Here is an 18,803-nt window from a genome sequence, read left to right on the forward strand (position 1 = left end):
TGCTAAAAAAAAGGAAACTCTTTATATCAACAACGAAAAAGGGGGAAAGAAAGGGTATGATATATCAAGAAGACCCTTGAGGAAAAGGCCAAACAGTCAATGAAGCACAAGCCATGTGGAACACTGTGTAGAGTTGCATGACACAGTACACCAGAGAAATATCTCCTACACCCTAAACCATATTCCGCGAGGAAAAGGTGGAACTTTTTTTACCATATACCAAGAGAAAAGGGGAAGATGCTTCATATAAGGTCAGGAGACCAGATCAGTGGAACTGGAGAGCCTCATCACAACAGGAGCAAAAAGGAAAAAGGGGGAAACACTTCCACACCAAAGGTCATAGAATCAGGAAGTAAGTGAACTAAAAACACAAGAGGAGACCTCAAGGCCATTCGCGGAGTGGTGAGGATGGGCGGGGTGTTAAGGACTCTGCGGCTAGACTGTCTTTACCAGATACATTGTTACTGAAGGCAAGTAACATGTTCATCTGATAGAGACATCTAGCCGCATATTCCTTAACTTGTGAATTATATACCATAGCCGTTAACTCTAGGAGGAGGGTCTGCGAACCAATCCCACAATAGGTCCAGAAGGAACGGCTGAGTAAGATTAAGGATGGCCATACCACAGTGAGAAAGGATAATGAAGAGAGAAAGAGCTCTCTTCTAAAGGTGGTAGCAACCACAACAAAAACGAAAGCATGGAATATGGACCAAGAGTACGAAGCATTTTTCCTCAGGCATAGTGGTACAGAATTATAGATGCCCGTTGTAACCCAACTCCAAGGAGGATAGGCATGGATCCAAAAAAACAAAAGGCTAATTGGCCCCACTGGAAATTGGGTACATGACTGCTAAAAGGGGCAAGGGAGTCTGCAATGTGTACAATAGAGGACTGAGCCAGCAGACTGACTAACCAGAGGATGGCATCTATCTTAGGTGAAAGAACGTGGCCACTAGAAGAGCCAAAGCAAACCGCTAAGTGGAAAGAAGAAACTAAGATATGAAGAAAAAGAGCTAATGAAATCCATCCAAGCACAATGAAATGAATTAAGTCAACACCCCCAGGTGGGAAAGAGGTACATAAATACTACAGGACACTCCCTCTGAGCTACAGTGCCTGGCCCAAAGAAGAGGATCAGGCAATCCCGACAAGGAAAACAGAGTATGGGAAAAAAGGGGGATAAAATCCTACACAAAATCACCTGACAACAGTCAGGATGCCATGTGTGAATCCCAAGTATGCTAACAATGGATATCAAAGAACATATAAGAGCAATAGAAGAAGGACCACAAGACACCAACATCCTCAACACAAGCAGGGCAAGGCCCTAGAAAAAAGAGAGAGACATAAAATGAAGGATTTCTAACATGGAGAATGCTTCATTCTGTGTCCTTCCCCTTCCCTCCTGTTTTTTCGAAATAGTCCTCCAAGAACAGAGTGGGTCAGAGCACAAGACAACATTGCCTGCTAGAAGAATCTCACCAGGCACGTACTTCCCAAGGGGAAAACATGAAAGAATGCACTTGTCCAAAAGCATGTACCAATAACTAGACCTAGAGAACAAGAGGGTATGACTGAGTATTCCAGAATCACCTAATGGAATATCCAGAAGAAAACCTCTCACAAGACAGATGAGGGAAGCAATCCCCATCAGATGGGCAACCATGGAATATAATATACATATAGAACATAGGTTCATACAAGGACAGCTGGCACCTCCCCAGACAGGCTTTTAGTGTATTGGGGCAGGGAGGGCTGCATTCAGTGAATGCTTTCCAGACACTGCCTGGGGCACACAAGGTGCTCCATGCATAGCCCAGTTCAAACCGAGGGCGAACCCGTCGGCGATGACACAGTTACTGTACATACGACCTCCTTTGGGCCCGCAGGCGCTCCAGAGGGGGACGAAGGCCCAAAAACAAGGTGGAGATCCTAGTAGTACTCCTGCATCTTGTTCCAGGTTGCCCTAGCTCCAGGAAAAGGTGGGAGTTATTGGAGCGACGTTAGAGCGGAAGTAGAAGAGTCTCCATGATCCGCCCCACGAATCAAAAGAGCCACAGAGGCCCACGGCTTCAATCTCTTATGGTGACGCTTACCATGAGAGGTAGCTGGAGACTGGGACCACTGCCATTGACCACAGGGGGAATAGCGGCGTACACGGGACCGACCCCTGGATTGGGAGGATGACCAACAGCGCAAGGAGTTGGAGGTCTGCGACAACTGCACCATCAGAAGTTTTATACGCCACTCACGCAGAGCCTTTAGCTTCAACCGCTGGCAGGCATCACACTCGTCAGCATCGTGGTGCTAGTGGGTCCATAACAACCATTTGGCGAGCAAAGGACCCACAGGACTTAAACCTAGAAGGTATAAGAATTTAGCACACTCTTCCAGACGAGAAAAGCTTGTCACAGCAGGCCAAACACATCTAGAGATATGCTACTTCGGACCTGCGTGCAGCACGGAAAAAGAAGAAATGACATCAGCACGCTTGAGGGGAGTTATATGGCTCCATTGACGTCATATCCGGAGCCAACGTCGTGGAGCCATGCAGCACCACACCCCGGCGCGCAGAGGTACTGCTGAGAAAATTTTCCAGATCCACTCTGGGGAGAATTCGCACGTTAAGGAGTCTGCGGCAAGATATCACTATCAGATTACTCTTTGCCCTCATAGGAATGTTCCGCCCAACCACAATTAGACCATAAATTAGAAAACAAAACTTTACAGCTCATGGTCAGCAACTACGTCAAGAGGCTATCCACGAGATAATTTATTGACAATATAAAACATTGAAGCAGTCTCCCATACCCTCTATAGATAATTCTTGATAATCCAGGAAATTGAATCCAAAATTGGATTTTGAAGCCCTTCTGCATAATGTTGTGAAAAGGGGTTTCAAATATATGTCAGTGTCTGCCCTATTCCAGAGCTCTCAGGTTTCCCAGTTTCCAGTGGTATCTTATCCTGATCAGCTTTTCAGCTTTGCATTCGGGACTTGTAGTCCTGTTTATCCCATTATAACATCACAAATACAAGTCTCAGCATGAAAAAGCAAACGTTTAGATGAAAAAGTTACTTAACTTCTGTAACAATCTTTATGGTGGATACTCTATTTGCAGATTTGTCACCTTTGACTATCCCAGGCACTAGACTGGATTGAGAAAACCTGTGAACCAGAGTAATGGAGGCTAAGACATCCCATTTTGGAAGATCCTGCTTTGTTCCTGTGCACAATATGAAGATGAGATTGTTTCATAGACAGTGGAATATATTAGTGACATTCCTGAAGATGGAGGAAAGAAACCCAGACACTGAAGTGGGGAATGAGGAGGCATGCCTCTTTTAGAAATTCAATCAGTTTGTTTTGCTGAAAGGGGCTATTGGCTAGTTGTCCAGTACAACTTCAATTTGCTAGATGGTGGCGGTAAAAGGTGGGACTGCAGTTTCTGTTGTTCAGGGTGCGAAAGGTTCTTTAGATGAGGTCAACAACTGTCAGTGTGGTTGTTGATGAGCCAGCTGTAGAAAGCTCAGCTCTTCTTGGAACCCACCCAAACCAGTTATAAAAGTGCAGGCTGAGAATCCACATCCACTCTCTGCTTTACCTGTATAAAAGTGGAAGCCACTCATTCACTTGTTGTTCCAGTTCTTCATTCTGTTCAACCAAGGAAGAGAGTGCTCGACATAGTACTCTGAGAACTACTGTGCAACCAGAGCCGGTGCCTTCTTGACAGTGAGCTTTACAGAGGTATTGGTACATCGTCTGGAGTCTGGCCTTGCAGGACAAAGTAGAACCTCCGGCCTGAAGCACTTGAATCCAACCTGCTGAGATAAAAGGAGTCTGCCAAGTGTGCAAGGGTGTGACTGTCGTGAAGCACCAGAGCAGCTGGACACTCGGTATTTTGCAAGTCTGCTAGCAGATGAAAGACTGGAGAAACCGATATGCATGCTTGTGGGCAGCAGTGGTCTTTCGAGAACTGTTCCAGGAAAAACAGGGACAGCAATCCTGGCTTGGTTACAACTGGAATAAAGTAGCTGTCATGGTGAAGCTGGCCCTGAGGTGGAGCAGGCTCTCAGTTAAACATTTGAGCCTGAGGTGGAGTGCATTGCCAAGACATTTATGCTCAAGGCTGCCACAGGAGTAAGGCGTTTGGCGAAAACCCGTGGTGCTGAGCGAAGACAGAAGGGAAGGACTTTGAACTGATAATGCTCACCTGCCACAGAGAAACATAGAAATTTGAGATGTTTGGGGTGGATAGGGATATGGAAGTAGGCATCTCCCAAATCAAGCCTTGCTAAAAAATCAGAATGGTTCAGAAGTTGGAAGATCTCCTGAAGAGTAACCATGCAAAAGGATTTCTTCAGCAAGTATTTGTTGAGTTTTCTGAGGTCTAAAATGGGAAGCCATTCCCCCAACTTCTTCTTCTTTATCTGGGAAAATCGAGAGTAGAAACCTTTCCCTTTCTGAGAGCGTGGAACGTGTTCTATTGCTCCTTTTTGAAGCATTATCAATGCCTCCTTCTTTAATAACTGAAGATGAGGAGGTGATGATCTTTGAGGTGGATGATGAGGTGGCGTTGTGGTGAACTCTAAGGTATGGCCATACCTTATTATATATGGGACTCATTTGTCTGATGTTATATTTTTCCATGGATTCAGGAAATGAGAGAGGGATTTTCTTCCGGTAATTCAGAGGAGCGGCAGGCGGCAGGGCATTGTCACTGTTTACGGCCTGTACCTCTGGGCTGAGCCTGTTGTTTTCGCCTAGGCTGTCTAGAGTTGGCAGATTGCGGTGGTGCGCGATATTGCTGTTGCTGCTGGTAGGACAGCCTGTAGGTGGTGTATGATTGAGGTTGTTACCTTTGATAGCCTCCTCGAAAAGAATAATTTCCTCTGCCCCGTGCTCCACGAAAGGGGGTTTTCCTGAATTGGAGAGCGCCTAGATCCTTAGCTGTGTCAGTATCTGTTTTGATGGCCTGCAAAGCATCATTAACATGCTTGTCGAAGAGTGACTCGCCATCAAACGGCATATCCCAAATTTTGCCTTGCACTTCAGGGCAGAACATAGTAGCTTTCAGCCAACCCTGGCGTCTCAGAACAGTGGCTCCAGCAAGCTGACGGAAACCCAAAGATGCAATATACATGGACGCATCAACAATTTCGAATGCTGACCTTTCTCATTCAAGCAGGATTTTCCTCGCTTCCATCTTTTTGTCTTCTGGAAGTAGTTCTAAAAATTGGGCAATATCTGACCACATCTGTCGATCATACCTGGCTAGAATGGCAAGAGCGTTGATAGCTCGAACAGTTGCTCCTGATGTGGTTGTGAACCTCTTTCCAATATTATCCAAATGCCTCCCTTCCTTGTCAGGTGGAGCAGTGATGGGCGTTGGAGGATTCCTCGATCTCCGTTGTGCTTCCTGTGAGATGACAGAATCAGGCTTAGGAAGACTTATAAGGCACGCTGGAGCATTGTCCGGAGCCTTGTATTTTTTGGCAATTCCTGGTAAAACTGGAATAACAGTGGCTGGTGTTCTCATCACTTTTAATCCTTCTTCCCATATGTGGGCAACAATAGGGATAGACCTAACCGATGTCCTGGATGTGTCTTTAAAATCATAAAGAAAGCAGTCAGATTGCTTTACTGTTAGCGATAGTTGGAAACGCGCTGCTGCTCTCTCAATTAAAGCATGAAAACCGCCGATGTTCTCTTGTGGAGATTCTATCATTTGAGGAGATGAAGAAGCTGGTGTAGATATGACATAGTCGTCCCACTCATCCCCTGTTTGACACTCCTTCTGAGGCTGGTTATCCTCAATCTATCAATACTAAAGAGAAGGGAGTTAGAGGGAAGAAAAAGCTAAGGCTCACCCTCCAAATACTATATTCAACATAAGGTCTCTGTTACCAGATACCTGAGAGCCTAGCCGGTCACTATAAATCCATTCACAACGTTCAATGGGGTTGGTCTGGATGGTATAGTAGATAGAAAAGGAGAAATTGCTCTTTTTCTAGGTGTCCCCTCACTCACCAGGGTTGCCCCATGGTGACATGCTTCATCATTGGGGCCATCCCAGTCCTCTACGGGCTGGGGCATGCTGCGACTTGCGAATTACGTAGGAGCACTTGTAATTGACTATGTGTGGTGCGGGTGTGATAGTGGAGTGGACTAGGTGATGTGTTTAAAAATACCTGCCCAGTAGGTTTTCAATAGACTTTATTCCTGCCTCTAGGTGGTAGTATTAAAAATGGGGTGGAAAAATAGGGTCCCTAAACGTAATGTGTTAAGGTGTACCTATCAACTCCTGTCAACATGTTTCGTGCATACCCCAAGCACTTCTTCGGGACTACACAGGGACCAGCCCTGTGTTCGCCACTCCTTAGCTCTGCAATGAGTTATTTTTAGTAAAAAATGCTGCAATCTATAATTAGTGCATGCAAGAATACCTACGTATTTATTCCAAACACGTGGTTCCTGAAAAACAAAAGACAACTTGAAAAGTCAAGGGGTGTTACCCCCAAACATAACAAACATAGCACATATTTCGGATTGCACGTGGAAAACGTGATTACATTTCCCGTGGTCCTCAAAGGACGTTTTAAAATGTAAAAACGTGTTTGTTTTCATGCACAAAAAGTGGTAGTTCTCATGCATCAAAACGTGATAAACACCTTACTGTGACACAACCAAACATTCATCTTGCACACACATTCATACATATTTACATACATGTAGTGGGACCTAACTGTGCCCCATGGACTCGGAGGGGTTCAGTATCCCAGCAAATCTAAGAGAGGTAGGAGAAATGGCACATCATAAATTTCATCCACTGTTTTGTTTTATCCGACCTGTTAGGCTATGCGATGGTTCATCAACCCGCAAGATCGATAAATAAAGGCTCTTCATTTGCCCGATTTTATTCGCACACACTTACTTGCTCACAGAATACATCCCTCTTGCAGACACCTACTAGCGTCCCTCCGGTCCGGATGTTATTTGACCGGGGGCGCCGGGTTTGTTTTTAAAGACCTGCAATCGCCCGGTTACTTCCGCATTGCACGCCACGCTCAGTGGAGAGCTGGTGCGTGTCGGATGTTTGGAGCGTTCGCGATTGGCAGCCATCTTAGGTATATGGCGTACCTTACACTCATTCGAAAGGTCAATATTTTTGGATCAGGTTGGCCGCTATTCTTAAAAATTAATTTAAGGCATACTCCCGTCGGCCATTGTTATTATCAGCTAATTTGCCGCAATTTTTACCAAAAAGGGATTGGGTATACATATGCCGGTGATTAGGATATTATAAATCACGACGGCCCAAAAATGTCTCCATCAGTTATTTTTCTCCATTTGTTTAGTCATTTTATGAGCAGACATGCTTTTTGTATCACTAAGTTGAATACTTCTTGTCATGTAAATTGTCCCCAGGGAATGTCATCATTCAGGCCCACAATATGAGAGCGGAGCTTAAAAACCCAGCGTTGTTCCTTCTCCAGTAGTTTTTTCTCCATGTCTGTGTGTGGTTGTTGTATTTCCAGAACCACCCAACGCATATCATTAGGGGTATGTCCCTTTTCCAAAAAATGAGTGGTCATTTTAGTATTTGAATGCTTGCATCTGAAATTGCTGCGGTGTTCCACCATCCTTGTGTTGACCTTCCTGGTGGTCATGCCAATGTAGTGTAAATCACAACTACATGTAATCATATACACTACCCCTGTTGTGTTGCAGTTTGAAAAGGACTTCAAATCCCAAATTAGGCTGTTGTTACATGTGATTTGTTTAGTCGCATTCGTTAGGTGACACACACTACAATTGGAACATGGATAGTGTCCCATCGGTAGTGGATGTAGGCGACGTACTGGGCCTTCTACAGTCTTTGGGCGTGTATGGACTATTAAATCCTTCAGGTTTTTTCCTTTGCGGTGACTGAACATTGGTTAAGTGAGGTTAAGGCCACCACTGTTCAGTGTCTTCCAATGTTTTTTGACAATCTTTGTCACTTTCTGTGAGGCCACGGTGTAGGTTGTAACACAGATGGGCCTTCTATAAGTGTCATTTGTGGGTTTCGTTCTGAGTTTTGTTTCTAAGAGTGCATCTCTGTTATTATTTGATGCTCTCTTTTTAGCCTTTGATACAATTTTGTGTGGGTATTGTCTCTGGAGTAATTTCGTACTCAGTTCTTCCGCCTGGGCTTCATAGTCTCGTTTTTCTGAGCAGTTTCGCCGTAGGCGTAAAAACTGTCCAAAAGGCAGATTCCCCCGTAGCTGTCGGGGGTGGAAACTCTCAAAGTTTAGTAAACAATTTCTCGACGTAGGTTTGAAATGTGTCGTAGTGGTTAGTTTGCCACCGTCTGCTCTGATGTTTAGGTCTAAAAAGACCAATTCTTCTCTGCTCATTGTGGAGGTAAAATTCAGGAAGGGGTCTTGTGAATTCAACCAGGTTAGAAAAAGGTTCACTTCCATCTCATTTCCATTCCAGATGAGGATGACGTCGTCAATATAACGTCTCCACATCTGGATATTTGAAGAGAAAGGGTTATTGGGAGTCAGAATTCTTTTATTCTCTAGCTGGTGGACATATAATCCGGCCACACTCGGCGCGAATGTGCTTCCCATGCTAGTTCCATGGGTTTGTCTGTACATGGTCTGCTGGAATAGGAAAAAGTTCTCGGTCAATGCAAGGCGGCAGCATTCCAGAACAACATGTCTCAGAGTCTTATATTGCCACTCATTTTCGAATAGAATCTCCTCCAAAATTTGCAATGTTTCTCTATGGGGCAAACTCATCTAGAGACTCTCCACATCGAGTCCGACCAGTATTTGTGTGGTTGGGTCAAAAGTGAGGTCCTTGATTAGGCATAATACTGATTTTGTATCTTGCAGATATGTATCAGTTTGTTGTACTTGTGGTCGTAAAAAGGCATCTGCAAACTTAGACAGGGGCTCCAAAATAGACCCAATCCCAGAGAAGATCGGTCTTCCAGGTGGATTTTCTAGTCTTTTATGGATTTTTGGGATCGTATAGAAATATGGTGTCCTTGGGTGTTTATTCTCTAGGAAATCTGCTTCTTTCTTAGATAGCCAATCCTTTATTAGACATTCTTCCACCATTCTTGCAATTTCAATCCTTAGACGTTCTGTTGGATCCACAGTTAGGATTTCATAATTCCGTTGGTCAGCTAAGAGTCTAAGACATTCTTTCTCGTAGTCTGTTGAATTCTGCACCACTATTGCGCCGCCTTTATCAGACGGTTTTATTGTAATGCTTGTATCATTAGCCAATTCCTGTATTGCCTCCTTTTCAGTTCTACTGGTGTTGTAAAATGTTCTCAGTGACCCAGTATCCAGATCCATCACATCCTTAAGGATTGCTTTTTCAAAAGCCAGCAGTTCCACTGGTAGGCTTGCTGCCGGCGGAGTGAAGGAAGATTTTTTCTTCAGTCCTGTATCACTCACAGTTCCCACTGACTGTGGTTTATCTTTGAAATAGACTTGTAGTTTTATACTGCGAATGAACTCCTTCAATTCACAGTATAACTTGAATGTATCCAGGTTTGTTGTTGGGACAAAACCCAGGCCCTTTTCTAGCACTGTAGTTTGGTCTGGGGTGAGAACCTTGTCAGATAAATTAACCACTAGGCTCAGATGTGGCTGGTTGATGGTGTCGTCACCGGCCCTTGGCTCCTCGTGTGTGTTCTGCCTGTTTCCAGTGGTTGTGCCCATTGTACTTGTTGCCCTCTGGTTTTTCCTCTTCCCGGCCTCTTGCCTCTCCCTAAAAAAGGCTGCTGTGGCATCCCTGACATCTGGGTGTTGTCCCAAACCGGGAATGGTTGGTGAGGATATGGTTGATGAAACGGCGGATGGCTATAGAAAAATTGGGGTGGTGGTCCCTGATAAGGTTGCCAGAAATTCCCTCTATTTCTCATGCTCCACGCTCTGCCTCGTCTGTTCTTTGGCTGGTTCCGGTTATAGCTTGAGTCAGAAGAGTCGGATCCTGAATCTGAACCCCCACTGTCTGTGTTGTAACCTGGGTTTCTTCCGGAAGGGACATAGTCGACCTTGATATATGGATATACTTTCTCATGTGAGAAGGACTTCTTATCTTTGTGGAATTTTACATATTTTGTATCCTTCAGTGAGGTTTCAAATTCAGTCATAGATTTATTCAATTCGTCCAATCTTTTCTTAAGTTCTGCTGGTGATTGGTAGGATTTTAATTTGATCTCTAGATCATGGATTTCAATTTTCAATGTCTCTGCTCGGCGTGCTGCAGTTTTTACAATTAGGACTAGCCAGTCCCTGGTACAGTGCCAGCTGATCAGTGACCAATCTTTCTTAAAAACGAGATCGTCCTGGAAGATGAAAGGCTCATTGTTTACTATCAGGCCACATGGAGCTGCGTTGGCCCTATGATATTCGCTCATCATAATTCCATGTATTATTGTTTTCACTAAATTGCGTTTTAATTCTGTCAGTTCATCCCAACTCTGCTGGGCTTCACTCGTGTCTTTGTAGGATGTACTGGTGTGAGGGAGCATGGAGGCTATTATCCTATCTGCCTCATCTTCAGTGAAAGAAAGTCCTGTAATTTCTGCCATGATGGTCTCTCCTATGTATACTGTTTGTCAACCGATAAACTGGCCTTAGTCACAGTGTAAGGTGTGTATAGAATCTCCCGCAGCTGCACGCTGCAACGTATCAATACTAAAGAGAAGGGAGTTAGAGGGAAGAAAAAGCTAAGGCTCACCCTCCAAATACTATATTCAACATAAGGTCTCTGTTACCAGATACCTGAGAGCCTAGCCGGTCACTATAAATCAATTCACAACGTTCAATGGGGTTGGTCTGGATGGTATAGTAGATAGAAAAGGAGAAATTGCTCTTTTTCTAGGTGTCCCCTCACTCACCAGGGTTGCCCCATGGTGACATGCTTCATCATTGGGGCCATCCCAGTCCTCTACGGGCTGGGGCGTGCTGCGACTTGTGAATTACGTAGGAGCACTTGTAATTGACTATGTGTGGTGCGGGTGTGATAGTGGAGTGGACTAGGTGATGTGTTTAAAAATACCTGCCCAGTAAGTTTTCAATAGACTTTATTCCTGCCTCTAGGTGGTAGTATTAAAAATGGGGTGGAAAAATAGGGTCCCTAAACGTAATGTGTTAAGGTGTACCTATCAACTCCTGTCAACATGTTTCGTGCATACCCCAAGCACTTCTTCGGGACTACACAGGGACCAGCCCTGTGTTCGCCACTCCTTAGCTCTGCAATGAGTTATTTTCAGTAAAAAATGCTGCAATCTATAATTAGTGCATGCAAGAATACCTACGTATTTATTCCAAACACGTGGTTCCTGAAAAACAAAAGACAACTTGAAAAGTCAAGGGGTGTTACCCCCAAACATAACACACATAGCACATATTTCGGATTGCACGTGGAAAACGTGATTACATTTCCCGTGGTCCTCAAAGGACGTTTTAAAATGTAAAAACGTGTTTGTTTTCATGCACAAAAAGTGGTAGTTCTCATGCATCAAAACGTGATAAACACCTTACTGTGACACAACCAAACATTCATCTTGCACACACATTCATACATATTTACATACATGTAGTGGGACCTAACTGTGCCCCATGGACTCGGAGGGAGAATTGGTCTTTTTAGACCTAAACATCAGAGCAGACGGTGGCAAACTAACCACTACGACACATTTCAAACCTACGTCGAGAAATTGTTTACTAAACTTTGAGAGTTTCCACCCCCGACAGCTACGGGAGAATCTGCCTTTTGGACAGTTTTTACGCCTACGGCGAAACTGCTCAGAAAAACGAGACTATGAAGCCCAGGCGGAAGAACTGAGTACGAAATTACTCCAGAGACAATACCCACACAAAATTGTATCAAAGGCTAAAAAGAGAGCATCAAATAATAACAGAGATGCACTCTTAGAAACAAAACTCAGAACGAAACCCACAAATGACACTGATAGAAGGCCCATCTGTGTTACAACCTACACCGTGGCCTCACAGAAAGTGACAAAGATTGTCAAAATACATTGGAAGACACTGAACAGTGGTGGCCTTAACCTCACTCAACCAATGTTTAGCCACCGCAAAGGAAAAAACCTGAAGGATTTAATAGTCCATACACGCCCAAAGACTGTAGAAGGCCCAGTACGTCGCCTACATCCACTACCGATGGGACACTATCCATGTTCCAATTGTAGTGTGTGTCACCTAACGAGTGCGACTAAACAAATCACATGTAACAACGGCCTAATTTGGGATTTGAAGTCCTTTTCAAACTGCAACACAACAGGGGTAGTGTATATGATTACATGTAGTTGTGATTTACACTACATTGGCATGACCACCAGGAAGGTCAACACAAGGATGGTGGAAAACCGCAGCAATTTCAGATGCAAGCATTCAAATACTAAAATGACCACTCATTTTTTGGAAAAGGGACATACCCCTAATGATATGCGTTGGGTGGTTCTGGAAATACAACAACCACACACAGACATGGAGAAAAAACTACTGGAGAAGGAACAACGCTGGGTTTTTAAGCTCCGCTCTCATATTGTGGGTCTGAATGATGACATTCCCTGGGGACAATTTACATGACAAGAAGTATTCAACTTAGTGATACAAAAAGCATGTCTGCTCATAAAATGACTAAACTAATGGAGAAAAATAACTGATGGAGACATTTTTGGGCCGTCGTGATTTATAATATCCTAATCACTGGCATATGTATACCCAATCCCTTTTTGGTAAAAATTGCGGCAAATTAGCTGATAATAACAATGGCCGACGGGAGTATGCCTTAAATGAATTTTTAAGAATAGCGGCCAACCTGATCCAAAAATATTGACCTTTCGAATGAGTGTAAGGTACGCCATATACCTAAGATGGCAGCCAAACGCGAACGCTCCAAACATCCGACACGCACCAGCTCTCCACTGAGCGTGGCGTGCAATGCGGAAGTAACCGGGCGATTGCAGGTCTTTAAAAACAAACCCGGCGCCCCCGGTCAAATAACATCCGGACCGGAGGGACGCTAGTAGGTGTCTGCAAGAGGGAGGTATTCTGTGAGCAAGTAAGTGTGTGCGAATAAAATCGGGCAAATGAAGAGCCTTTATTTATCGATCTTGCGGGTTGATGAACCATCGCATAGCCTAACAGGTCGGATAAAACAAAACAGTGGATGAAATTTATGATGTGCCATTTCTCCTACCTCTCTTAGATTTGCTGGGATACTGAACCACTCCGAGTCCATGGGGCACAGTTAGGTCCCACTACATGTATGTAAATATGTATGAATGTGTGTGCAAGATGAATGTTTGGTTGTGTCACAGTAAGGTGTTTATCACGTTTTGATGCATGAGAACTACCACTTTTTGTGCATGAAAACAAACACGTTTTTACATTTTAAAACGTCCTTTGAGGACCACGGGAAATGTAATCACGTTTTCCACGTGCAATCCGAAATATGTGCTATGTGTGTTATGTTTGGGGGTAACACCCCTTGACTTTTCAAGTTGTCTTTTGTTTTTCAGGAACCACGTGTTTGGAATAAATACGTAGGTATTCTTGCATGCACTAATTATAGATTGCAGCATTTTTTACTAAAAATAACTCATTGCAGAGCTAAGGAGTGGCAAACACAGGGCTGGTCCCTGTGTAGTCCCGAAGAAGTGCTTGGGGTATGCACGAAACATGTTGACAGGAGTTGATAGGTACACCTTAACACATTACGTTTAGGGACCCTATTTTTCCACCCCATTTTTAATACTACCACCTAGAGGCAGGAATAAAGTCTATTGAAAACCTACTGGGCAGGTATTTTTAAACACATCACCTAGTCCACTCCACTATCACATCCGCACCACACATAGTCAATTACAAGTGCTCCTACGTAATTCGCAAGTCGCAGCACGCCCCAGCCCGTAGAGGACTGGGATGGCCCCAATGATGAAGCATGTCACCATGGGGCAACCCTGGTGAGTGAGGGGACACCTAGAAAAATAGCGATTTCTCCTTTTCTATCTACTATACCATCCAGACCAACCCCATTGAACGTTGTGAATGGATTTATAGTGACCGGCTAGGCTCTCAGGTATCTGGTAACAGAGACCTTATGTTGAATATCCTCAATCTATCCCTCATCAGAGGTATCTGGATGCTGTTACGGCCCACTGGTATCTCCCATCGGGGACAGTGCGGACACAGGCACAGAAGTACGAGGTGGTGTAGCAACGGATTTATGACATTACAACGCATGCTTTTACCACGCATGCATTTACAACGCAGTTTTACAACGCATGCATTTACAACGCATAGCGCTTAGGGGTGCTGGATAGTGAATAGTTTAATTTACTATTCCAACTCCAGTCCCCGTGGATAGTAGGGAAGGTGTTGGATAGTAAATTAAATCTATTCCCTATCCTAGAGCGCCCCCCAGTGCTATGCGTTGTAATGACATGCGTTGTAATAGTTGCGTCGTAAAGGCACTGCGTGGTAAAAGTTGCGTTGTAAAGGATGTTTCCCGTAGCAACTAGTGGTGGAGATTGAGGAGGTGGAAGAACAGGTGCTGAAGGAAAATGTGAACGATAGTATCGTAATAATTCCTGAAGATTTTGTACCATTGCAACAGGAAGTTGGACCATAGGTGCAGAAACCGGCTCCAAATATTGCAGTTTTGCATGAGGAGGGGGGATATTCCTGTTGATAGTATCCACCATAGTCATCGTCATCATCTTCCTGATACTATACCTGTAATTGGGAAGGACTATCCGCAGGTCCAAGCATTCCTTCAAACATCCCTTCATCATCAGATTCCTCCAAGAATGTTGATGGAGGTAAAGGAGAGATTATTGCAGGGTTTTGCAAAAATTGTCTCGTCGACTGTGTGGTTGACGAGAACGTCGTCAATGGATACATTGGTGTAAGCTGCAGGGAAGATGGACGCTTACGACCAGGCATGGAATAGAACAACTTTATCGATGGTAACGGTTTCTGCATCATCGACGAGGACATGATAGGACCGGATACGGCCGTTGTCAGTATCGTCGACGAGATTGTCGTCATCATCGCGGTCCAAGACGTAGCCGTCGACGGAACCACCGTCGTTGACGGGACCAACGTCGAAAAAGTTGAAGATGTTGTCGTCGACGATGAGATCGTCAGCAGTGCAGCACTAGTCGTCACCTGAAACATCATCGACAGGACTGTCATCTTCGACGATGATGAAGGAGAAACTTGTTTTGAAGATGGTTTTCTCTACGACGAAGACACATAACTGAACGCAGTCTGCAGTACAAGTTTTTTTGAGACAGATTTCCTTCATAGAATGGAAAGAAGAGTATTTGTCTTTGTCTTAAGGCTTTTTTCCTCACTAGGAAATGGTAGATTTCCTTTTTGTGAGGTACTTTCTTCCTCATGACGAGATTTTTTTGATGCCTTCTTTTTAGAAACCTCAGGAGATTCAAGAGATCTTACTCTCCTTTTATGTGTTTCTTTAGAAGTCAATGAGGTAGAGCTCTCCTCATCCTCAGAGAGAACATCAGATTTTGCCTTAAATTTTTGAAGCCAAATTAGTAGTCTACCCTCCCTGTCCTTGAGGCTCTTAGTAAAAAAGGTTCTACATATCTTGCGATCTTTTACCTTGTGTTGAGGGTAAAGGCAGTAGATGCAGCTCTTATGTGGGTCTTCAGAATGCAGCTTCTTTTGTCCACAGGATCCACACGATCTGAAGAGACCCTTCTTAGAAGATTCAGACAAGTTTGAAGAAATGTCTGGTAAGAAACTTGAAGAAACAGAGAAAAACTGAGCAGAGCTCACGGAGACTCCCTTTCACACGACGTGCGGTAGAAAATCTGAGGAACCTAGCCTCTCTTGGGATTGTTCTAGAGGGTGCAGTCGCCTGATTGGCTGTTGGTTGGATTTGGTTCCTTTTTACAAAAGAAGGTGGATAGGCTATGGCACTGACTTTTCATTGCATGCTAGCCTATGGTAATTTTAACTACTGCTTTGATATGTATACCGTGGGACTCTCACTAAGACGACAGGGATGATTCAAGCATGTGAATCTAGGAAAGATCCAATACTGGAGAAAGACTTTTATCCCATTGTTTGATGATGAGCTGGGGGCATGGTGGACAACAATTTTACTAAGAATCTTCTTTTCTTCATCTCACATTCTGGTGAAGGAGAGGTAGATCTGAGAATTTTTTCACTTGTTGCTCATAGGATATGGAGGCAAAATCATTTGCCATATTGTTTTAATGGTGTTGATGGTTCTAGGTTGCATTTGTATGCTTTCTCCTCATGACCTGGAGAGGCCTTTTGAACAGACTCATCCTCAAATGAGCAAGTGTCTACAGTCTTAATTGTTTGGAGTCACCTAAGGAACCTTCCCTCCCAATCACTGAGGATTTATCTGAAAACTTGCAGCAAACCTTCCAGTATTTCTGCTTATGGTCCAGATACATGAGGTACATGCACATTTTGTGAAGATCATCTGTGTAGACCCTCATTTTGCCATAAGCCTCACAAGCTCTAAAGAGGCTCCGCTTTGACGATGGATTTTAGCTACCAGGAAATCCAAACTTTGAATTGGTACAGAAACATACAAAGAAAATATGTACATATCTTTAGCTATAAACTATTCCAATAATCAACATTATATAATCTCTACAGCATATATATAAATATGAGTGCCAGAAGACAGCTCTGACAAACAAGCCATCTACCAGAAAAATAAACTCTATCAGAATAAGCTTACATAAGATAGAAACAAACTATTTCTGTACTACTATTCAGTATCACAGCACCTCATTTCAACCCTACAAGCTCATTACCTCAAGATGCTTGTGTTCTGGTGGCACATTCATAAACTGTGGCAGACTTTTACTGAACCAAATTGTGATGTCTCGTTTCATGTTGATAGCAAAGGGCTCAAAGCCTTCCTGAAGACCGCAAATTGTGAAGTACTTCAAGCTGCTGACATCCTGTCCCAGGTTCAGGCGTCCTACCTGGAACAGGCCCATGCTGCAGACTGGAATGAAGCCTAAAAACAGAAAGAAAAGATCAGACCTCAGTTAAAATCTAAGATTACAATTCCTGCTTATAACATCCAATTCTTCCATTCTCATTGAATTGACAATTTTTGCTCAGTTACGTCGACCTACTTTATTCAAAAGCCCACAGACGTTGGCACTTATCTGACTGTCTCATTTTCTTAACTGTCCTGATCTATTTTCGTTGACAATGTGGGTGCTCTTTATCCTTTTTGCTTTATGTTAAAGTTGTCACTTATTACAATTTCATCCAATTATGCACCTGTCTCAAGTTCAGATACCCTTCTCCTTGCCCCTCTATTCTGCCCCATAATTTTTTTTCTCTCTTTTTCCTTCACTCTACCACAAAATCTTAGTCAACAGTCTTTATCATTACCCTTATTCTCCAAATGTTCCAGATTTTCGGAAACTTATTGTTTCTGCCTTGCATTTTCTTACTTTAACCCACACCTTCTTTCGTCGCTCACTTATTATACATCTGTTTCTCTCTGTATTCCTTTGTCAGTACTTAAATATTGCTGGATTTTTGTTTTTGAAATTTGATTGTTTTTAAAAGGTGAAGTCTGGAGAGTAAAGATTTGATATAGAGTTTGACTTTAATTTACAACCCTCCTGTGTCTGGAGGTAATGCTAACCATCATAAAAGAATCACCTGTCTGTGCTTCATCCAGAAATTTGGGGATTTTCAGTTATTGCTGAACTCTAAATCAGGCAGAAAGTTTTGCATTGCTATATTTAACACTGAGACATTGCTTCTGCCTTTTTCAATCACTTTCTTGGTTTGTTGCTTCATACAGTACAAATTCCACTTAGAATTCTTTTGTGGTTCTGAGCAATACAGATTTAGGTTTATGGAATGAAATCCTGCAGGATGCCACAGGATACATTTAGCTGAAGAGTCAGTTGGCCGACTAGTACTTCACACCATTCAAGTGGTAAAGTTAGTGAATTCTGCATTTTTGCTCATCTTCCTTGTTTGGGTAATCTGGTCATTTGTGGTGAGTTTGTTCCTTCACCTCTGGTCCTGTACCTGTACTTCAAGGTATAGAGAGATAGGTGTGTTAACATTACTAGTCAATGCTGATGTAGAGATGGTAGTACTAGGGCTGGATGGAGGCTGGATGTAGAATAAATATGGAGATAGTAGCAGGAAGTGTGCAGGCTGAGGAGTCTTAGCTGTCTGGAGACTCATAAGGGTGAGCTTGGTTCAGGACATAGTCCTGGAGGGGATTGATGACTGGCTCGCTCCCCATATGAAACCACGTGCACCCACAGTGTTCAGGATTTGACTATGATTTGTTCCTCCTTAAAAGTGTTTTTTCGTTAATCATCTCAACCCATGAGACTCTCTTGCTATTTTTGTTCTCTCTCTCACTGGGGCTTCATCCTCCTCAATTGCACATAGATGCAAAAACATAAATGCCCTCTCAACTCTTCAGCACTCAAATGTAAATGTAAATGTAAATAATATTTGTAGAGCGCATGGCTACCCGGAGGCCTCCCAGCGCTGTAGACTATTTGCTGTGAGTGCTCAGTTTAGCGTGATGGAAATAGCAGTGCGGAAGATCAGATGCTCGTCTATCAATCTAATATGGTCCGGCAGGGTATTCCACCCTTTGGAGGCCACATAGGAGAATCGTTGTCCTCCGCTTCTAGTTTTCTGGATTTTGGGGATTGTTGCTAGGCGTTTTTTTTCAGAGCGCAGGGATCTATTAG

General features: G+C 43.6%; 1 protein-coding gene across 1 annotated transcript in view; it reads right to left on the reverse strand.

The window, feature by feature from the left end:
* RYR1 (ryanodine receptor 1) overlaps positions 1 to 18,803 on the reverse strand; it is a 1,073,089-nt gene that overhangs the window by 692,898 nt on the left and 361,388 nt on the right. The window contains exon 28 of the mRNA XM_078661091.1: positions 16,869 to 17,077. Within this exon, the coding sequence (XP_078517217.1) occupies positions 16,869 to 17,077 (209 nt within the window). The remainder of the gene's footprint in view (positions 1 to 16,868; positions 17,078 to 18,803) is intronic.

The sequence above is a fragment of the Lissotriton helveticus genome, chromosome 9, assembly GCF_964261635.1.
Source record: "Lissotriton helveticus chromosome 9, aLisHel1.1, whole genome shotgun sequence".
Lineage (NCBI taxonomy): Eukaryota > Metazoa > Chordata > Amphibia > Caudata > Salamandridae > Lissotriton > Lissotriton helveticus.